The sequence below is a fragment of the Cystoisospora suis genome (assembly GCF_002600585.1).
Source record: "Cystoisospora suis strain Wien I chromosome Unknown contig_2695, whole genome shotgun sequence".
NCBI classification, from domain to species: domain Eukaryota; phylum Apicomplexa; class Conoidasida; order Eucoccidiorida; family Sarcocystidae; genus Cystoisospora; species Cystoisospora suis.
In genome coordinates, this window is record NW_027155491.1 from 1 (window position 1) to 22,226 (window position 22,226).

Consider the following 22,226-nt stretch of genomic DNA (forward strand, 5'->3'; position numbering starts at 1 on the left):
TACCGGAGAGCCGTTCGTGCAGGATGACCGAACTGTGAGTGGTCAGGAGAGTGACGAGTAAGCTTGAGAGAGAGAAACATGTGGAAGAAAGGGTGAGGGAGCAAGAGCGAAGACATGAGTGTGTTGAGGAGTGAATGAGCCCCTAATGGAGCGTGTGTGCACGAGTCGACGGTGTGACCCGCCAGAGCGCATCGTCATCCGAGCGAAGTGGCGTGTTTCCGGTCCTGATGACCGACGAACTTCATGAGGACCGCCCTTAAACCCTGTCAACGTGTGACATTGTCTCAGATTGGAGTCAGCCGAGTCCTTGACTGCTTCACACGATGTGACCTCTCACCCGTAGCAGCCTTGGAGTAGCCACACAAACGGTGACTACTCACCCACTACATCAACGAACCAAACAGTAGACGTTTCACAGCGTGACCCGTGGCTTGAACTCAAGTAGTTCCACGACAGCTAGCCTGGTGATGTCCAACTTACCTCGCCAGCCCGGGAACGGGTGGTTCGCTCACACCCCCGTATTGTGTAGTGAGGCTGGGTAACGTGTCCAAGTGTATCTGTGGCGTGGCGGAGGCGCAGTGCTTCGTGAGTCAAGTGTCCACATCACATCATGACACCGGGGAGGTGGGAACAGAGACGCGACTCTCCCGATGCGTCGTGTTAGACCACAGCGACCGACAGTGAAGGGAGGGGGGAGAAGAGTAGTAGTTAGGTGATCCTCAAAGAAAGGAGTATGAGTACTGACCTTCCGAGTAGCCTGTGAGACTCTCCTTAATAGCACGCTACCAAGGGGCAGGAGATTGCTGGGGAAGAGAGCTTCGCGGCTGACTACCCCGCTGCGGGTGACGAAACCCGCACCTACCCATTCCCTGTCTTTATGTGTTCTTATCGTTACTACGCGACTCTGCCCGTGATGCGACTTGTGTGAACTGTTGTGCGAAGCGTATCTGTGTTGAAACTTCGAGCTTGGGCGCACAACAACTCGGCCCGCCGTGGCAGACTGGCGACGTCTAACGCACTGCAACGGCAGCACAAATACAGGCTGTTTCTACTCTAAATCCTGGATGAGAAGCTCGGAACTGTTAGAAAGGGGACGCGACAGTCCTGTGGCGGCCGGCCGGGGGTGGGCTATTGTCGGGAGCGGGAGCGCGGATGCGACTGTCAGCATTGACTCTTTCTGTGTTTTGCTGTCTTCTTGCACAAATGAAACCATCTACTGTGTCAGTTAGGCCAGCGCGACCTGCCGTTGCAATGCAGGGCGCCGGCCGTTCTTAGCGCAGTAGAGCGGCCGCACAAATACTCTTTCGGCACTGTCCAAAGAAACAGACCTGTCCGTCTTTCACCACTCGCTATTTGAGTAAGCCGCTGTTTAATGTACCCCTCTATGAGATTTCTTTCACGAGAAAAACGGTGGCAGACCTGACCACAGTAATCTGACCAGAGTACTAGCAACTGTTATCTAGAATGAGATCTTGACAGGACCTCGGAATCACAGCTGAATAGCTGACAACACCACCCAGGTGTCTGTACGCTACGTGCAGCCGGCGTTAACCTCTTCGGATTCAGCCTCGACAGCCCTACGTTTGACGCTCTGAGCTTCTGTTACAACTGAAGTCACTGCGTCTTAGCTTAAGCACCATGAAAGTCTCATGCTTGCTCGTCATCGGCATCCTCCCGGCACTGAGGACTGTTGCGCACGAGGCCCGAGTAAGTGTAGACCACAGCTTCTTCACGCGCTTCGCCCTATGTGTCCTGAAACAGAACCAAGCAGTTCCCGGTACGTTCCCGGAGAGACGCAGGCTTGTGTATCATGCTCCGGCTCGAGCAATGCGAGGTAACGCTGCAGCAGTTTACGTGTTCATATAGCCCCGCTCCCTCAGTCAACCGCCTCCGGCGACGGATATACAACAGGCGTCCACATACTTGCACCTAACGAAGTGCGCGCGATTCCAACGTATTTTCCCAACACCGATTCCGCCCTCCCCGAACGCGGAGCGAACCGGGAACGTATGGCAGAGCAAACAGGAACGCAGATGCACCATACAGACACCTATGACCTTCAGCGACAAGGGAGAAGCCTCGTGTGCCTTGCCGGCCTAGTGGTAGGTGTCCGAGTTCCTTGAACTTCCAGAAATCTTCGCATCCCTCTGCCCAGAAAGGGGCCAACCCGTGGCAGGCCTCAACCAAAGGAACATCGAAAGCAGCTCAATCATATACTCGGAGAACGGGCCATATGGGTTAGTCAAGTCAATTACGGGCTCTTTAGATTGGCACAGAACCGTTCTGTCAGATACATCCCTGTAGGGGAACGCGCAGAAGTGAAGACTCTCAATCTTGCACCTCGAACCTCAGCAGACCGTACCACTCAGGCTACCACGATGCCATCTGTCCGGACACTAGGGGAGGTAATGGGGGATTTTGTTCAGAGAACTCCCTTTGTACGTCCCCGTCACTGACGAGAAATCACTCTGCACGCATGTCCCTTCGCGCTACAAGTTCACGGTCGCCCCAGTAACGTGTGCTGGTGATCGGCTGGCACCGTTTATCGCCGCTCCGCACAGCCGTACTGCTATTGGGGCTCTCCGACACGCCATGCAACAAAAACTGCCACCTTCCTACGAAGCGTTGTCTGCAACGCTCGCTTTCCGGTGGCGTGTCACCCGCATCCGGGAAAAATTCAGTCCGGCAGTGACTCTCATGAAGGGAACGCGAACTCCATTTCAGCGAAGGACAGTAGGAAACCGATAACGCCACCTGCTGAGTCGCTTTCCTCGTTTGCGTGCGCGGGGCACATTCCAGAGTGCATGCTGCTGCAAGTGCCTGGTTAGGGCATCCAGTTGCCCAGACTGCCTTACACAAGTCACACATGATTATGTGCAGAATCTCAGAGATGTCCTGCTTTGCCTGTCGTTGTTCCCCCCCCAAAATCAAATGTTTTAACAGCTGGCTGCTTTTCCGCCAGGATCCCCCGTAGCAAGAGCAACAGAAGTGAGGTCCTAGTAAAGCCTCTTGACACGCAGCCTCCTTGTCTTTCCTTGCAGCTCGTGCGCTGTTCGCACTGGTGGCCACTGCGTGCGCATGTGAGGGCAGAACCGCAGCACATGCAATGCTGCTACGCCAAGTCGAAATAGTCGATCTCTAACGAAGCGATAGATTTGCCAAATTACTTAAGGGTGCCTTCGAGTGTTTTCTTGCTTCTCAAGCGGCCAAATCTGAAATGGACGGCGTTTTGCATGGGCTTCCGGCCTCGTCTGCAAACCGGGATCCGCTTGGCGAATCTGTCGAGCGGGTGTGCTCCTGCTCGCAGACCTGGTAGTCGTCCAGGCGGCTTCTTCCCGTTCACGGTGCTGGCGTAGATAACCTGTAAGTGACCTTATGCGACTGCCTCTTCGGTCAGCTCCTCCTGGCAGTCACTTTGCTCTGGTCTCCGGTGTATGAGTTCGCCTCCTCTCTTTTTCGGCTCTTTATCTTGCTCCGATGAATCTGTGCGCGTCTCTCGTTTCAGGTCGTCCATATCCAACTGCCTTGCGCAAACACTTCGCCGACCCTCGGGGTCGCGCGTTGTCCTGTTTTGCCGTAGCGGAAAGGCAAGGTCTTATTGCAGTATGCACAGAGGACTATGGACCAGAATCGCAGACGATGCTCGAAGGAGCCTACTGTCGTAGGCCTGGGGTTCTTAGTAAAGATGAACGATCGGTGGCACCGGGTACGTTCACAGACAACTGTGACCCCTCTTCGGCCGCACGGGGAGGCGTCACCTCGTCGCCCATTCCCGGCTCCCCGGGAATGGGCGACAGGACAGGCCGTAAAGGCAATCCATCGAGAGCATTCAGTCGCGTCGTTGAGTTCTCCATACCCTTTTCACATGGTGCCCTCGCATCGGCAGAGCTAGGCCCTTTCTGTTCTGCAGGTCTGCACGATAGCGTCTGTCCAAGCTGCGGAACCTCCTCGCAATCCGTAGACCTGTCGCAACCCGCGGGTGTATCCTTTCTCCGCTCGGATCGAAACGCACTGCTTCCAGTCTCACAGCTCAAACATGCTAACACCTCAACCGCGGACCTTCACGTTACCGAGCCCCGGCAGCGTTCAGCCGTTTGCAGAAGACGGAACCCGAAAAGTCAGCGTCAAAAGAGTTTCAGCAGAGCAGATGTGTGTGGCCGATGCGTCATCCTTCTCGATAGTCACTCGTTGTTGCCTCTTCGCGAGCTCTCTATCGGGGACTTGCCTGACACTTCCGCAGAACCACCCCTATGTGTCTGCTGTTGCGGACATTGCGCAGTGGGTGACTGTCAACTTTGTTCCTCCACCATCGACGGCAACGTCGGCGAACTTTCCGAAGAGGAGTTGAGTTACGGATGTGAGAGAACCGTTCCGGCTGAACGAGGGGGGGCTTCTTTAACTAAGGACAGGAAGAGGGGCACACACAGAGCGCGTGTCGTGATGCAAGAGACTAGTCAGTTAAACGGACACCTCGCTGGCTCTGACGAAAGGAGAAGTGCCCACGAGCACCAGTGTCTTCGTATGGCATCGGATCGCAGCTTAGCCCACGACGCAGCAAAGACAGAGCTTCTCTGCGTTTTGGAGGCGGGAACGTGTGACCATGCAGTCGAAGGAGAACGGAAGGTTTTCAGCAGAACAGGAAGACGTCAATTGCCGCTGCTTCACGGAAACAGGAGCGCGACAGACTTTTTCAAGTGTCAATCTCTCTTTTTTGCGTGTGACGACAGACTCCTCTGCCTTGTGTCAGCTGTGACGGGGGTCAAAATCTTGCAACTGGCGGAGCTGCCTGACGTTGTAGGAGCGTTCCCTGCCTCTCATTCGTCTCCTGGGCCCTCAGAAGCCGCGGTTGACTCGTTCTCTTCCTTCTCGTTCAGGAGACCTTCTCCCCCTGTGGACTCCTCTCTCTTATCATCGTCGGTGGATGGCTGTTCGGCTGATTTCGAAAAGAACAAACAACAGTACGGAGTTGACAGTGTTCCGCGCGAACCAGTAGGGCCGCCGAGCTACACGATTTACAGCATCGAGGATCGTTTTCCGCGACTCTTGACACACCTACAGTTTCTCCCCAATTTGCTCACGCCGGCGTGTCCTCTGGAAGTTTTTCAGTTGCTGAATGCAGGTTTTGTCGCCAACGACAAGCAGTACGAGTCTTTACTCGGACGGTTGTGGACTCAAGATCAGTGGCGGGGCCCTTCGTGCCCGCGGTTGACTCGCAGTCCGGGTTTCCCTACTGTGTCTGTCTGCGGCTCCCGGCAGACAATTCGTGCTTCGAGGGGAGAAACCCCCCGCGCTGATGTTTGCCCTCGTTCTCTGATCAGTCCTGTATTTGTTGGACCGTTTGTCTTCGTGGACTGCCTCGTTAGGTTCGAGTCGAATCTCCCTGTCCGTCTTCTGGTTGACACCACTCACGGTAATAAGGTTATCCATGCCATGAGTTTGTTACCCGAAAATTTAGTACTAAGCTGTTGCACCCGCCTTTTCAACCCGACTTGCGGAGGAGCAGAAAGTACATTTTCTCGCGTCCTTCATGAAGATCGGCTTTGCTCGAAGGTTGCTATGGTAGCGCGTTGCCAAAGTCGGCCATCCATTCCTTTTGCACCTGCTTCGGTTCCTCTTGACCCGCCTGGGCACACTCCCTCTCCGACCTTGGAAGGTCGCTCTCCTGCGAAGAATTTCGAAGCCGCTGCTCTTACGAAGGAGTTTGCCTCTGCCAAGCCTTCGAAAAGGATCGTCTCGAAGCATGTGCGCGCGCGGTCCGAGGTGCGATCTTATGTTAGATTCGAAGGCAGTTTTGGTGCACACACAAAAGACTGTCAAGCCGCGGATCGACAGCACACAGAAGAGAAGTGTGCTTTCTCTGAAGGAGAGGCTTCGCCCGCATCACCCCCAGGAAGGCTCGAAGCGAGTGAAGAGTTGCAGCGGGACGGCTCAGAACAAGGGAAGCGTACGGAAGTGCGAACGGAGTCACCTTCTTGCACGAGCACTGATGCGCCCGGGGGATGCGACCTGAAAGCGACATCGCCTTCATGTGCTCGGACATACCCGCGAAGGGGAGGGTGTGGAGGCGGTGTTGGGGTCGCTCCGGAAGATTTGGATGCAGGCAATTGGAGAGTTAGGGATGCAGTGACCTTCCCGCTTGTCGCCTTCAGAGCAAAAGAGGACTTCAGCTTTCACTTCACCAGTGGCTTTTACGTATCATGCCCCACTCCCGTCCCTTGGAAGTGCTCCTCGATGAATACACCATCTGCGCTAGATGCTCCTTCAAGTGTCACTCGATGCACTGATATTCCTGCTCCCGCGCTTGCCGTTCACCCTTCTCCTTCGCGTTTGTCTCTCCCGTGGTGGAAGGCTTCGCTTCCTTCAGTGTGGGGTGTCCAAGGGGGAGAGACAGAAGAGCTCCGAGGCGTGCGGAAAGAGACAGATTACAGTTTGGCCCGACGCTTATTTCCAAAAAAGTCCCTTAACCAGCTGGAGACAGATTTTCCTGTGAATCCGTTTTACCAGTTGCTTCTCAACAGCAACTCCGGAAAGTCACACCGGGACGAGAGCTCCATTCCTTTTTCTCCTGTACCTGTCGTTTCGCGGCTCGGACTTTCCGAGGCAAGCGTTTCCGATGTACTGAAACCGCCTTATTCACACAGACCAGTGTGCTTTCAGGCCAAAGAAGGAGTAAAACGCTCAACCTCCGCTGTCAGTATTCCGAAGAATGAGACAGGAGCACACTCGCTGCAAGAGGGGGGAAGCAGTCAGCCGGGAAGACGGACAGCTGAGGGCCTTTCTGAGGAGATGGACTGTATCGCTCGACGCGCCACAGGCGAAGGAGAAGACGAGTGGGTTGTCGCTGTCGCACTACCGAATGCCCTGATCGTTGTGGTCGATCTGCACCATCGAGTGTTAGCCCGGTACGTATATACCCGGCAGGACCAGGAAGGCGCGTGGCGACCTGTCTTCTCGGTCTTTTGACACTGCAGTTTGACAAGGAACTGCCTAACCTGTTAAGGGCGTCCACGTATGTGTCGTGGCCCCTGCTTGGCTGTGGTTCCTACTGCGCCATGTCGAGCCAAGGTCGTGTCTCAGTAGGCATACTATTTCCTGTTCGAGATTGATGAGATACACACGGTTGCCTAGCGAGTTCTGCAAGACGTTGCAGGTCTCATGCTCTCCAGTACGTTCGTCCCAGGCTTCTCCTGGAATGTGTGGCTCTGTTCCTCTCTTCGGGCCCAGAAGTACATTATAGCTCCTGCTGTTAGGGCACTGCAGGCTTTCCACCTCTGCTGCTTGGGTGTGCGCTGCATAGCCGGTGTGCAAGTTTGGAAGGCTTCTGGGCGACCCCAGTCGTAACCCTTTTCGTCTCATCTTCTTTGGCATCCACCCCTCGTATTCTTTCTGTGACTTCAAAGCTGTTCTGTCCGCAGTTTTTGCCTTTTTTCCTCGCCGTTTGTTTTTTGTTTCCAAAGGGCCCCTGGCTTTCCCTTATCCCCCTCGAGACAGTCGTCTGTTTTCCCCTTCATCCTGGCTCATCGTCTCGTCTGTGGAAGAGCGCCATGTCGCCGAGTTTAGTTCTTGTGGCACACCGACGTACACTGACGCTTTTCAAAGTGGTCGACAGCTGCGTACCTTTCAAATCTGAATCGCAGTTGTCTTTGCGGACTGGAACCAGATTATAGGGTCTGGAGAAAAGAGCGGTTGCCTTCCGTGAGTCATCTTGACGTATCCGTCAGAACGTGCATGACTTGTAGGCATTCTCCATTTTCAAGTCCGTTGCCAAGGTTCCCGTCGACCCCTTTCTTGGTGAGGCCGGCATCCCGCGACTTCTGAGCCTTCTTTGCGGAAGCCGTTTTTTTATTGCTCTCGTTCAGGCATAAATTCGGCTCCTCGAAGAGTACACCTTTCGACTTCTTATCGGTCCAGCGTGAGGGACGCTTTCTTCTTGCTTGGAAAGAGCGCCAGTGTTGTGTTCTGGAACTGCTTCCAGACCGTCCGCCGTCTGCATCTCCCAACACGGACGTATCCAGCCGCAGATGTGACGGTCCTGCTGTTTCTTTCACTCTCTCGAGTGGCGTTAATGCTGCCAGACTGCGAAACGAGGAGCGTTCGCTCTTGCGTGCGTCAGTCCAGGAGGAGAGTTTCAAAGACTCGGAGTCGCGGCGAACAGCTGGCAAAGGATACCATACGGACGGAGAAGAAGGTGGCGAGGTTCCCTGTGGCGTTGCCGCCCCAGGCGAACAGTTGTTCCAGGGAAGGAGGGCGAAACTGGAGAACACGCGTGCGGTTGTAGACCGTTCAATCAAGAAGGACCGCGACACATGCCGTAAGCCCTTCGTCGGGGTAGCCAGCCGCCGAGGTTCCGACTCCGCACCGGAGCTCGCACGGGACTTGAGGCAGAGTGTCGGCTTTCACACTTGAGTGCGCAAGCACGACAGCTGGTACAGGGTGAAGGTGTGAAACCGGAGGAGGTGGAAAGATTGCTTCGTTCCGCCTGTCGTCTCGTCGTGTATGGTGTCTTGCGCTGCAGTTCTGCTCGGTTTTGGTCTTGGCTTGCACGGGGTTCTTCTCTTGTGCACGTTTTCACAGGGGTGGCATCTTCAGCGCGGACATGCACCGCTTTCTGTTTGCCATCGCCTCTTCTCTCTGTCGTGCCTGGCCAGTCTGCTCCTTTGCCTCGCATTACGCCAGCTCCGAGCCCCCTGCGCCTGAGGCTACATTTGGAACTCCCGGTGGGCGCCAGGTTTGGCCACAGCGGAAGTAAAGTGGAGCGTTTTGTCACTGCCGGTTTCTCGCTCGACCCCCATCTGCAGTGGCTCGTCGTTGTCTCACGTAGGGGAGTGGTAAGTTGCTGCATTGTATTCTCCTGCTTCAGGCTCCGCGGGCTGTGTGAAGTGACAGCTGGAGTAGCGCAATGTAGTTGCTGCAGCCTGTCAGGCGAACGGTCATGATCCGCACTAGTTCATTTCTGTTCGCCGGGCGAAGTTGGCAAATGGTCCTGGCGGATCGTCTTTTCAGGACGGGGCCCGTCTCCTGTCTGTCTTGTTAGCTCTCCACTCAGAATCAGTGTCGCAGTGGGCACCATCTTTCTTGCAAGCGAAACTACTGCAGCTTCAATCGAAACCACTCGCACTCATCGTGCTGGCTCTTCTGCGTACACCAGTCACATGTGCACAGGCGTAGCGTGGTACTTTCGGTGGGATGCGATTGCAAGTGGTTTCGGCCATTCTTCCTTGCAGTAGCCCTCCCGGTCAGAAACAAGCGTCGAGCGGACGCTACACAACAGGTCACAGGAAGCACGATCTCCCGTCTGCTCCAAATTGGTCGCTTTTGTGGGTGACAGCCTCTGCTCGTGTTCGTTTTCGTTGCTCTTCTTTCCGCTAGTTCCCACGGTTAATAATGAGCGTCTGAGCCTGTCAACAACGTCGGGAAAGGAGTACCTGGTCAGATGGCATGCTGGCCCGCCGTATTACCTTTCCAGAAAAGGTGTCTTCTTGTAGGAGGAACGACGCCTGCGTGGTCAACGTCGGCCAGCCCTAACGACTGTCACATGTGTAGTTGCTTGGCTGCAGCTTCGACAGCCGCCCCTCCCGTTAGGCTCTACAGCTACGGACTGCGTGACCCCCATATCCTCACGTCGAGATTACTTGGTAGATCGGAGCTAGCAAATTGAACTCGCCGCCCAGGACTAGTGGCCTCGAGCCCTCGTCGGTCGGGCGTGGGCCCTCGGTGAATGGCTTACCGTTGCAAGGCGTCGGTTGCTACGTGTCCGCTGCGTCCTCTTCAGAATGAGCATGTTCTATACTTGGTTGACCTGAAGGATCAAGAGCAGCGTGGTGGACATTCGGCTCGAGAGATTTTCCTCGATACTGCCATGATCCCGGTGCCGAAACAGGTAGCTTGAAGTCGAAGCAAAGGTGCGAAGGCAACTAGAAGCCGATAGGACAATAGCTGAAGAAAGTATTGTCGGAGCCGGGCTGATCGAAGTGCCTCTGGATCACAGTATTGAATCCGCTAGCCGGTTGTAATCAGCTTCATAGAGAACTCGTTCAGCCCGGGTGCAGAGTGTTTGGCAGGACGTAGTTAGGTAAGACCAGCCATAGCGATGCATCTTGCCATCGCGCTTGAGCCATCGGAAACTGCTCGCTTTTTTTTTCCAGTACGTTTCTCTGGCAGTATAACAAACCACACTTCTGGACAAATATTCGCGAGGATTGCGTCGTCCACGAATCCGCGTGTAATCATGTCGCGGTTGCACTCCCGATATCTTAATCGAATCTGGCAGGGCTGCGAGAGATGCGCCGCTGCTTTTGACGTCTCTCTGAATACTCCGTGCACCTCCTTTGATGCGCTCTGGTTCCTCCTTATGTGTATGCGTCACTCAGATTTCCTGGTTGCCGCTGACGTCCTCCGACATTTTGCTTCTTCCCCGTCATGGGCGCTTTCTCGGCCTCCTGACGGACGTCTCCGCGCCTCACCACGAAGAGGCGTTTGTAGCACCTTACGTGCACTTTCGCCGTTTCACAAGCAACTGCGACCATTCCGGCCACGCCTGGGATTTCGACCGTGGAAGCACCGGTGGCAGCTCGGAAGGTAGCAGGGAAGACGAGCCGTCAGATTCGGATGTGTGGTCACCGGATTCTGCACCACTGGCTTCTTCACGACAGCAAAGCAGCCAAGCCCTTAACCGGAGAGGAGAAAGAGCAGGCAACGAGCTCGCTCCGTTTGCGGGAGGGTTGACGGAGCTGATGTTCCAACGCAGTGGAAGCAGACCACCATCGGGCCGTCCGAGAGAGACGGTCGCGGGTGAGCTCAGAAGGCTCTTGACGAGCCGGAGAATGCAACTCAAATCCGCAGGATTGGACTCTCGTTTACACGACTACCTGGAGGCGAAAAGCTTCTTTCAACCGTTCGGTATGCTTCAGAGGCTTCAGCGATCTCCGCCGAGTTGCTGGTTTTTTTTTAAGGACTCGAAGCGCTGGAGTGCAAACGAAGCGGACAGGAAGCGTCACAGTGGCGCGGAAGGACTGTTGGCCAGGCATGCATCTGGTGGGTCGTTGATTCTCGAGGTCTGCATCAGTTGTTCGATAGCCTTTTACTCAAAGTAGCCATTTGATGCGGTCGTGGCTTTTCGGTGTCTTTAAAAACCAGGTGCAGTCTCCTTCCGATCGGATATGTCGCGGTGGAACGGACGCGCCGAATTCTTGGGGTGGCTTGGCTCCCAAGAACAGCTGCCACGGGAAACCCCTTCGAGTCGCGAAAGTGAAATACCTCGCGTATAGGTTGGCGTGGAGAGGCTACGGTCAAGGCGTCCCGGAGTTTCCTGTGTGTTCGCTATGTGGGGCGCCAACAGGAGCCAGTTCCCGTACGTTCAGTCATCAGCGATCACGGCTGTCTGCCTGAGTGGTACCTGCAGGAAGCGATCGCCTTCTCCAGGTGACAGGGACGTCTTTCCGCTCGTTCCGTGACAGAATAGTCGGAGATAAGAGTCTTTCTGCCAGTTCCTTGGACTACATAGCGCAGCTGTACGCTTCTCATCTCCGTGGACTGGGCCCACCACACTGCCCTGTCAGTGCTCCACGCTGCACGGCAAAAGACAGAGGCGCGGCAGCACACTCAGCTGTCCAGGTGGCGGGTATCTCGAGCTTTCGCCAAGCGCTTCTGGGAGAAAACAACGACCTCTGTCAGCCTGTTTATAGGCTGGCAGGCCATTTTGGCCCTGCTTCTTGGGACATCGCACCTGCTTTCGCTTCATTGGTAAGGGATCCTGTCAAAGTTCCTGTAATGGGTGCAACGGCGTCAACCATTCAGGAACGCCATCGCATCGTAAACGCCGGCCCAGACACGAAGTTACTTCGCAGAAATAGCTCCTTGGGCACGGGGGGTGCTGTAGGGGCCTGGCACGCGACTGCGGTGACCTCAAGGCGCGGCGATTGCAGCGCATGGACACGTGAAGACGTCTCGTCTGCCGAGCGAGGCCTGATGAACAATGATCAAGGAAAACTGGAGACTGTATCCCCTGTCACGGCGTGTTCCTCAAGCATTGTTCGCAGCCCGAGCAGATCAACACCACACTTACGAGTAACAGGTAGTGAAGCCTTACCTTTTTCACCACCCTCCAGCATGCCCGCAATACCTTGCCCGGGCGCACTCGCTGGTGGAGGCCCGGCTGGGACTCACAAAACGGTGAAGGGCAAATTCGATCAAGCTCGAGTCTTTTCCTGTCGCAATCCGCGAGTGGCTGCTCGGCTAATACATGCACTGGCGCCACAAGGGCAAGGGGCTGCACCTTTTCATTTTGTCGATAAGATCGAGAAAAGCAAGGGTGTCTGGGCTGTTGACAGGAACTTCACCTCACGTGACGAAGTCGTCTTTTCTCCACAAGAAAGAGGAGTGGCAGGAGTAGCAGCGACAGGGTTTCAGGTCTGGTACAGGCCCCCGGCAAATGCATGTAGTGTAGTGAGCTGGAGGTTACGTGATGGCATCGCAGGCGGAAGTGGCCGAGACCATTCGGTCCGTGGTGGATACGAGCAACGTCTTGCAGCTGCATCAGGCAGAAGCGAGAAAAAGTGCGAAACCGATCGCGAGCTCTTCTTGCCGGACACGTGTTCTCCGGTTGTGCCGATAATACCACCTCTGAGACACAGGCGACGTGAACTCCCCTCCGACACCCCCTGTCGAGGAGCGCCGGGACCCTCACACAGTACGAACGATATCCCTGAGAGCAAGGGAAGGAGTCATCAATCGACGAAGAACGATGACGGGATGCAAACCCAAGAAGATGTCGTATCCGAGTTTTTGGGAGACAAGGAACCCGCTCTGGTATCGGGGAAGAAGTATCGGAACATCTGGAGTATAAAGTTCTTTCCGTCGACCTGTACCTGAACTTGAAAAAGTGGGAGCCGGTAGGGCAGCTTCGCTAGACCGGTTGAATTCTTCTAGTTTCACGTCAACAGGCTGTCTTAGAAAAGAGGCAGATCGAAATAACTCCCTGTGGGGGGTGAGAGTTATGCTACCCGGATACCCAAACTGTTTGGCAAAAGCTGCGTCGCCCGGGAGTTGTACTGTTGCCTGTGAACTTCAGCACGACGCCCAGTATAGGCCAGTAGGCCCACACTCTTTGCCAAGCAGGCATCGGGTGCGGTCGGCTTGAACGGAAAGAGTAGCGACGCTGGACGCCGACAAGAATGTCCACTCCTGGCGGCGTCCGGCGTCTGCGTGGCTGCTGCAGCCGTCGCATGGTTCTCGAGATCAACGCTGGACACCGCTCCTTTCAGAAGATGTCTCGTGGTGAGATAGGCGATAAGTTCTTTCGCGGCGCACCGGAAAACTGACACGGTGGTGCGGTCGGCTGGTGCTGTAGAAGTTTGGGTATACACGATTTGTCTACGAGTATGTTCGAGGGTATAGAATTCTGGCGACGCTCCTATGCTAGGGTCTGTACCTGACAGACCGCGGATGTAATCGAGACCGCGCTATTCATCTTTGGAAGTAGGGAGTGGGGTCTGAGCTCTGAAGCCGTCGCACCTCCAGTTGCACGGCGCCGAACTCAGTTTTCCTCTCTTCGGTTAAGCGGCTTACTGACGAAAAGGGTTTCCGATTTACAAACCAGGACGACAGGCAGTGCAAGCAGTGAGGTGAGAACTTGGCAGAGTCTCGTGACGTTGTTGCCAGAAGAACGCGAGAACTCGCCGCACGGCCGTGGGCTTCCTGAGTAAAGGTTTTTTTTCACCGGACGATGTAAGATGTAAGGATCAGCCTGACCGCAGGTTTAGCTGGAGAGCGCTGTAGCCCACTGGTTCGGTCGTCGCGGATGCGGGTTGGCCAACCGGAAGAAATTATTCGACTGAGACATTGCAGTCCATGGATGACTGGTTTTGAAAGGTGAGAACCTGAGTCGCACCGCGTCCAGTATGATGGCGTCTGGAAGCGGAAGGCCGCAGCAGTGAAGTCGCATTCTTCAGTGACTTTTTCTTTCTGGTCAATCATGTAAGGGACGATCTGGCTTCAGTGGTGGTGATCCCAAATCGTTCACCGGGGCAAATTCCCGAAAGCCACACAGCTCGCCTTCACCCCACGCGGAACAACGCTCGCTGCGTAGCCAGATCTTGTAGGATGCGAGGATGCAATCGGCTGGTGCCGCTCTCGCGTGTTTTTCAGGAATTGCAGAGAAATTCAGCGCAATGGCGTGCTTTAGCTCTCACTTGTTACAGCTTACCGCGTGTAAGATTTCCTTTCCGCCAACTGAGCCCGAGTACTGTATCGGCAGCTACACAGTAGGACCGACACCTCTCCCAAACATACATCCGTCATTGGTAAACAACAGGCGTCCCAACTCTTTCGTCTGTCTTCCGCTGAGCGTGCGGGAGTCCCGCAGAGAAATCACCGGACTCAGCCGCACTCCCTCCTTGCCGGTATCCATCGCGCCACTATTTTGTGCAACTACCCGCCGTAGGAGAGAGCACACAGGCTAAACCTGGATACTAGCACGTTTTCGCGACTACGGCAGGAGGGGCCGACCCGCTCTCTTGCAGAGGGGCTTGATTCACTGGGACAGCCTTTCCTGGAAATATCCGAGGTCCGATCTGTCTGCACCCCAATCTGCAACTCGGTCGGCTCCGGACAGTTTGTAGCCACTGGGAGGACAGCCCGGTGCCGAAGACGTTTGGTCTCCTAAGCAAGTTCTGTCCAGCTTTATAGAAGAGAAAAGCCTCAGATGCTCCGTGATTTTTCCGATCACAAACGCCCCAACGGATGGATGTATCGAAAGGCGCCGAATAGTCACGCAACGTGCCAGTCCCAACGCTCGGTGACGGAACAGAGGAATGACCAAGAACTCACACTCACTACGCCGACCAGCCACCACCACCACCCAAGCATCAAGACAACAGCATGCTGAGAGCCACGAGTGCCACCCCTCGATGAAAACACTTCAAAGCACTTACTGTTCGCACCTTAGGCACCAGCCATAGACAATCTCTCAGTCGACTGAAAATTCCATCCCTCCGTGAAAGGCAACGCTCTAGAAGAACTGGTCCCCGCGGAGAAAGCTTGACAGCCTCAGTGGCGCGTCAGTTAGTATACACATGCGAGCCACGATTGTTCACGTAGCAAAACCAGGGACACTGCCCTCCTGCTCCTCCGCGGACGTTCGCTGCTTTGGCCTCTCAGTAACTGCAGTTATACTGGAAACTTCAGGGCTCGCTTCGTGCAAATCGCCTACGCCACCTGAAATCCCGGAGCCTCTCCCCTTTCTCACAGGAATCTCGGCAACGCCTAGTTCTCCCGCGTGGCGCTCCAGCACTGAGTCGGCCTGACCGCCCGCTTTCCCTCCTCCCACGTCGGGTTCCACTGTTCGCTCACTCCACGAACTAAGACAATCCTCCACCTTAGAGTTCGTCCCACGCCCCGCCCGCGCTCCAAGCGCTGATGCACCATCCTCATCTCCGCTCCTGCTTCCACTTCGCTTGGTGTCAGCGAGGCATCCTTCACCACCACTGTCTGCGGGTGCCTCCTCGGCACTTGCCGCTACTGTATCTGCCACTGCAGTAACCGAAGGCTCGACCGATGGCCGCTGCACAGCTACACCCCCCTGGCCTGTCCCGTTCTCTTGCGTCGAACCCTGTGAAGATGCGGGACGCGCTCCTTGATTTTCATCGCTTTCGCACCGCTGCATCGCGTTTCCTTGTTGGCTCGCCGGCTCACGCCCGATACCTTCGCCCGATACCCCCGCCTCATCTACCCCGGGGACTCCACCACCCGGGAACACATCTCCCGCGCTCTGCTGCGTTTTCCCTCCCCTACAACCGTGAAGGGCTTCGAGGACCTGCAGCGCAGTCGCAGCGCCTCCTGCATGACTCTGGTGTGCCTCTCTGGCGTGCTCCAATGCAGTCACTTGCTGGACGTGCTCCGGGGATACGTTCTCACACCCCAGTTTCTCATCGCCTCCGCCTGTCCCTGCTCCCAATCCAATCGCGCACGCAAGCACATCACCCTGTCCTCCTTGTTGCAGTGCGGCCTCTAACGCCCCTTGCAGGACCGAGGCAGTTCCTCCCTGAGCTTCTGCTGGTAGGTGTTGCTGGAGAGCGGTGGCGTGCTGCTGAAGATGCTGCTCCGCCTGCTGTTGTAAAAGCAACTGTTGCTGCTGCTGGAGAAGCAGTTCCTCTTGAAGCAGTTGATGCAACTGCAAATCAGGTTGCTGGTCGGGAGACAATCCCAAGCCCACTAAACGGCCATCCGGAGTAGTATGAGCTGTCGCAAACGGAGACTGCAACTGCAGCTGCTGCAGCTGCTGAGCCTGCTGTAACTGGGCTTGTAGCTGCGCCTGTGGCGACTGGTTCTGCAGCTGTTGAGCCTGCTGCTGAAGCTGCTGAACCTGCTGTTGAGCCTGCTGCTGACGTTGCTGTTCGCTCTCTGCTTGAAGTTCGCCACGCTTGCGAATCAGCCAGTCAATTGCTTCCACTCGAGCAGACTACGAAACCGCAAAAATGCATGGCAACACAAAAGAGGGATGCGCCAAGCGATTCAGAAACGCATTACTGAATTCACGCGCTAGATTTCGCCTCGAGCTTGATGGATCGGAAGCTGTGGTAGAGCTAATCTTGACATTCATTCTCCTATACCGCCAGACACCCCTCTACGCCAACAGCACGGACGCAAACAGCCGACACCGGTGCTCATAAGGGCGGCCGCTCCGTCCTGCGACGCAGAATCGGGTGTGCGACATGGCTTGGAACCCACGTGCACCGACTCTCGGTTCCCCGAACATGGTGGCGAGACAACCTATGGATGTGTCGGACGACGTTCGCGGAGGTGTGTAGGTCTGTCACACAGACGCTCTGCGCTATCAAGTTCATCCGTCCATGCATCACATACTTGCTTTTCACCGCCTGACGGACGAAAAAAGCCTAGAACAGTGAAACCACCGACCCACCTCAATTCCTCCGAATTTGTTGCACTTGAACGTGTGGCTCCGTCTAGTACCCTCTTTGTCTACGTAGAAAGCCAACCACGCCTGCATTCGACTGTTCCACGAGACCCCCGGAAATCCACTGTCAGGGTTGTTCGTTCCTCTCCTGTACCGCTTGGGCGCCGGCGTGCCACCAGTCAGAAGATGCTGCGCCACACGCTGCGCGGCTCCGCTATCTGGACTGGCAGATCCCGGCGCTGCAGATACTTCTCCTTCGGGCATCCCCAGTTTCTGGTTTGACAGCGCTGCAGGCGCCTGGCCTGCTCCAGCGTCCGGCGGCTCCTGTCTTACCATCGCGGAGGCGCGAGACACACTAGCAGAGCCGTCCGCCGGGCGCTTGCGCGGGCGGCCCCTGGCACATGAGCAAGCACGCAATCACAAGTAGTGAGATTGTCTGCACCCCGGTCCGCACTACACAAAGCAAACCTATACTTTTCTCCAGGTAGGACCCCCCCTGCCCTGGCATGAACAACTCATACGCATGAGTCGGCATGTGGCAAGAGAGAAAAGATGACAAAGAAAGGAGATCAGCACTCAGTACCACAAGCGGAGAGAGCTGCCTCTGTAAACAAACCACCTATACAGCCGCGAGATTCTGCCCGCAACATGACCGTAAATCTGATGCCGCATACCCTCCCGCCTTCTCCTTCCGAGACGGCAGTGGGAATCGCATTAAACACGCAATGAAAGCGTCAAACAAAAGTGACAGTCAGCCTTAACTCTCTCGAACAGACGAGGTTCTCCGGCATCTGTCGTCGGGCACACGTCACCCTGTGTCAACACAGGGATGAACTCCGGGAAAAAAAAGATGAGCAAGCATCGTTTCGTACATGGCAGACGCCCTTACCGAGTTCTCTTAACCGGAGCAGCTGCCACTCCGTCTACCCCCCTCGAGGCCTCCGAACCTTCTCCTATTACCCCTGCTTGGGGAATTGCTCCGTACATACCCCACGCCGCCGCTGCCGCAGCAGCTGCTGCGGACGCCGCATCTCCTCCAACGCCATCAGCCGTCCCTTGGGCAAATTCAGCTCCTAGGAGACCTGCTGGGCCACACGCCAAGGCCTCTGCCACCCCAGGGGTTGCTATACTTCCACCTCCTGTCGTGCCTCTGCTTCCTCGACTTCCACCACAGTTACCATTGCGGCCACGGTGAGACCTCGACGCGACGCTAGCGGACGCAAGAGCTGTACCCTCTCCACCAGGGGACGCGGCTGAGGTCAAGCCCGCAGTCGACGTACCAGAACCCGTCTCTGATGGGGCGGCGACCACAGCAGCGGCAAGCGCAGTGTTCGCAAAGTCGTACAGGGAATGAAAAAATCCCGTCGCACCGAGGCGACTCCCCAAGATACCAGGCATCCACAGGGAACTGTTTACGGCATCTGAAATGAACAGAGAGATAAAGGGGAAAAGCAGATGAAGCTCAGAGACAGACCGGTACAGCGAATGGCCACGCACGGTTGAAAACGAACCAGGGAATTCGCCTCCACCTGCAGTCCGCCACAAACCAAGCCACAACCACGCACGCACAAGTATCTCTGCATCTGTCGGAGCAAACGCTCGCGCACACCTTTGGCGTGATCGCGCACAGCCACTTGTTCTGTACACGTAGCTCACAGCGACCCAGCTTTATAACGGCTGCGGGGTGAAAACCCAAGAACAGCCGTTGAAGAGTTTTGCGCTTCGAGTTTTCAGATGCTCTTCAGACCTAGCCCACGTCTTCTGCATGTATATATAGAGCGCAACCAAGCACGAGCACGTTTCTACACACTTCGATGCGTTCAAAAGAGACACGTGCAAGAAAGTGGGAAATTGTTATCAAGCAAAGCGCGACCATGCGCACCGCCGTTGCAAGCGCTGCTGGACACTGGGGCATGCACGGCGCCACCTCGCCACCCGACACACTGGAACGACCAATCTAACGGAAGACCTAGTGCTGCAGTATGCTCGTGGTCGTCACCTCTCACCTGTCATTCCTTCCATGCTTTGCAGGTAGGTCAACGCCGCTAGCTGGTGCTCCTGCGGTATTATGAGCTGCTGTTGTCTCTGCTGGTCGTCCAAAACCACCACGTCTCCCACTCCCGCGCTCGCAGCACCCGCAGTCCCTGCTACTCCCCCACTGCTGCTGCTGCTTCCTGCCCCCGCAGTCCCACCGGCTGGACCTCCAAGCCCGGGACAGCCCAGTCCCCCGACTGCCATTGCCGCTGCGTACGGATCATCCGGAGAGGCGAATTCTGCAAGCAATCTCCGCATCTGCTCGGCCTGAAGTGCTGCAGCCATGTTGTCCATTCCAAAGCCAATGCTTGCTGCCGTTGCAGCAGCCGCCGTAGTGGGGCTCGTAACACCCGCCCTCGCCCCTGGAGGAGTCCCTCCTGAATCGCTACCCGCACCTCTCAAGGCAACATCGCCGGCCCCCATACTGGTTGTGCCCGGTCGCCCGATACCAGCCCCGAGCGTCGAGTCCACAGTGTCCGTGGCAGGCGGAGATGAAGAATTGAGGGTCCCGACTACGGCTTTTCCGCGTCCTCCTGCCGAATCTGCAGCGCACGGTACAGGGTCTGCAACTGCCTCTCCGGTCGTTGCTGATGAACCACAAACGCCAGTTCCACCTGCAGATACTGGACCAAGAGCCGCAGTTACGCTTGGTGTCGCTCCGAGAGTGGAAACTGTACTCCTTTCATCTCCCCCTGATCCGCCTGGATTCACCGAGCTATTCTTCGCATCCGTATCGCTGCACACCGGACTGCCCACCCCTACTACCGTAGGCTCTTCTTCGCATGCAGCAAGCGCACCACCTTGCGTTGCCGTCACCTCGATTCGCTTCCTCTCCGTCACCCTGAGCTGTTCAGCCCCTCCAGCCCCAAAGTCAGAGGCGGCAGCGCCAGCGGTGGACGCTGGAGAGACTATCGCGAGCCGGGGCGATGAGGGACTCGTGACACCAGCAGATGTTGGATGTTTTTGGTTAGCCAGAGTAGCTACTGCGGTAGGGACAGCACTAGTCGACCCCGCGCTGCCGTCCCCCTCTATGGACGATGCCGCCGCCGCAGACAAGGCCTGAAGGGAGAGTGACGAAAGAGAAGAAAGCCGATCAATGCCGCTACTTGAACTCAACGTATCGAACAGAGGAGCGCTCGGACCGTAGCACAGGCGCTTGAAGGAATCCAGAGACGAGAGCGAGGACAAGAAAGGCGCTGCGACTGGAGCAGCTGCAGAGGCATCAAGCGGAGCCATCGAGCTTGGAGCTGCACGAGGCAAAGCAAAGTCCACAGAAAACGGCTATCAGGGTCTGAGTTGGAACCGTCGCCTATCATAGCACAAGCGGCAAATCGACGACAAAAAAATGGCACTCAAGTGGGTCACACACGCAGTGCAGCCAGGACCTACACTGCTGGCACACCGCATGACCATCCACATAGGAGTCATACACAAAAACGCATTTACTTCTGAACTCAAGCTTCCGCACCTACTGCTAAGAAGACGCAAGAGTAGCCCACACCATGCGACGAGTAATCACATGAGGATGATCACAGACAAGACCGGAAAAATGTGATGCACACCCTCCTCTTCTCAGTCCTTTGAATAAAGTAAGCTTACCACAGTGCTGGAAAACATCAAAAGACGACGAAGCTGCCTGGGCCGTATTCATCACTGCGCTGCCAGTCCCGCCGATACCACAAGTGTCCACGACACCCCCCCCCGAAAAAAGTCGGCCCTTCGCCACTTCAGCAGCCTTCCTCGCACTACATGTTGAAGCGGCGGAGTCAGCTAAGCCTCCTGGTTTGAAGGCAGCGACCGCTGAGACTGCCGTATCTCCTTCTGCCGGTTCAGCCTTCACCAAGTTCTCCAGAAGCAGCTCGGAAGCCGCTGTCGCAGCTGTAGCATTTGATTTGAGAGGCTCACCTGCTTCTCCGCTTACACGCTCTGCCCTCACTCTAACCTGAGGAGCCGCTGCCCCCGATGCCGCGGGATCTGCTTGTGCCGTACCCGCACCCGCAGCCACTAATGCTGCTGCGTTCGCTCCTTCGAATCCAACACCACCGCCGTCTTGGTGGCGGAGTCCCGAAAGAACCTCCCCTGTAGACGCAAGACCCTGGACTGCAGCAACTGGAGAGGCGGATCCCGATGCAGAGGAGAAGGGAAGAATGGAAGCAAGTTTTGCCAAAACTGTCTCAGAGGATTCACCCGTCGCGCCCGCCATCGCCGCTACAGCGGCCGCTGCTTCTTCCTGCGTCAGCTGATGTAGCCCGGAAGCCGCGATCTCTGGCGAGATAGATGAGATCGTTACGTCCCCTTCACTGTTACGTGTCCCCAGTAACGCAGAGGAGAAACTCAGCAGAGTGTGAGCGGACGCCGGGCTGACAAGCAAGGGTTCATTAGAAATAGCTGTCTTCTCGTCTCTTGGGAGCGCACCAGATATCACGGCAGGCAGCAAAGAGGCTGTGGCCTCACAGGAGGAAGGTGTGTCCGTGACTACCGAGTTTCCAGTGCCGTTGAACAGCAGCTTGGCAGCTTGGTCACTAATGGAGAATGCTGGACATCTGGTGAAATTCGTGTCAGTGTCACCACCGGGACGGTCCGAGGAGTCAAGAGGGGCCTCGTACCCTTCCTCTCCTGGAGGATACCGTGCGGGGGCTGACTCGGAAGAAGTCATGACGACAGTCAAGTCGGATGGAAATGAGTGAGGAAGATCAGCTTCTACTGCCTTCGGATGAATGGCAGCTGGCCCGACATCACCGCTGCCTTCTGAGTTGAGCACTGTGGCCGCGGACATCTGAGAAACAGGAGACAGAGAAGCGGAACCAACTCCCAACAGCGGCGATATAGTGCTTTCACTCTTACACGCCTGCAACGGAGTGAAGCTGGAGGACACGAACGAGCAAACACCATCAACACCACCACCAGCCTTCTCAGAATCCCCAGACAGAGAGGGCGATCCAGCCCCCCTACCGCTCCCGGCCAAGGACGCCGCCTCAGTAGTCGCCGAATGGCTCAAGAGGCTTAACATTGCGCGACCATAGCGCCTCTGCCAGTCCGTGAGAGGGGGAACAGGCCAGCAAGGCACGACCCGAAGCTGCACCAACAAAGCACGACCTGAAGGCAGGCCAGCATGAGCAGAACGCAAGGCACACATGTTAGGACAGCTAACGCTAGTAAAAAAAGAGAAACACAGCACAGTGGCGTCGAAGAAGCAGGAGCCCCCACAGATGTGGACTACTGCTAGCTGGAACGATCCGCGGCCTCTGCAACTCCTGTTCATGGTGCCCGGGTGCGCTAC

The 22,226-nt window shown here is 56.1% G+C and overlaps 2 protein-coding genes across 2 annotated transcripts in view; one reads left to right on the forward strand and one right to left on the reverse strand.

Annotated features, from left to right (window-relative positions):
• The first annotated feature begins 3,139 nt into the window (after window positions 1-3,139).
• Window positions 3,140-13,983, forward strand: CSUI_005586 (uncharacterized protein). The gene is made up of 6 exons (XM_068065758.1): window positions 3,140-6,902; window positions 7,860-8,311; window positions 8,575-8,828; window positions 9,773-9,880; window positions 10,371-11,034; window positions 11,402-13,983. The coding sequence occupies exons 1-6, from the start codon at window positions 3,478-3,480 to the stop codon at window positions 12,868-12,870; spliced, it is 6,372 nt and encodes a 2,123-aa protein (XP_067922265.1). The 5' UTR covers window positions 3,140-3,477; the 3' UTR covers window positions 12,871-13,983.
• Window positions 13,984-14,754: 771 nt separating this feature from the next.
• Window positions 14,755-22,226, reverse strand: part of CSUI_005587 (ap2 domain transcription factor ap2xi-3) — a 9,166-nt gene continuing 1,694 nt past the window's right edge. The window contains exons 2-6 of the mRNA XM_068065759.1: window positions 20,546-22,042; window positions 18,919-20,193; window positions 17,802-18,333; window positions 16,919-17,306; window positions 14,755-16,456 (exon numbers count right to left, since the gene is read on the reverse strand). Coding sequence (XP_067922266.1) covers window positions 15,089-16,456; window positions 16,919-17,306; window positions 17,802-18,333; window positions 18,919-20,193; window positions 20,546-21,956 — 4,974 coding nt within the window. The 5' untranslated portion in view covers window positions 21,957-22,042 and the 3' untranslated portion in view covers window positions 14,755-15,088. The remainder of the gene's footprint in view (window positions 16,457-16,918; window positions 17,307-17,801; window positions 18,334-18,918; window positions 20,194-20,545; window positions 22,043-22,226) is intronic.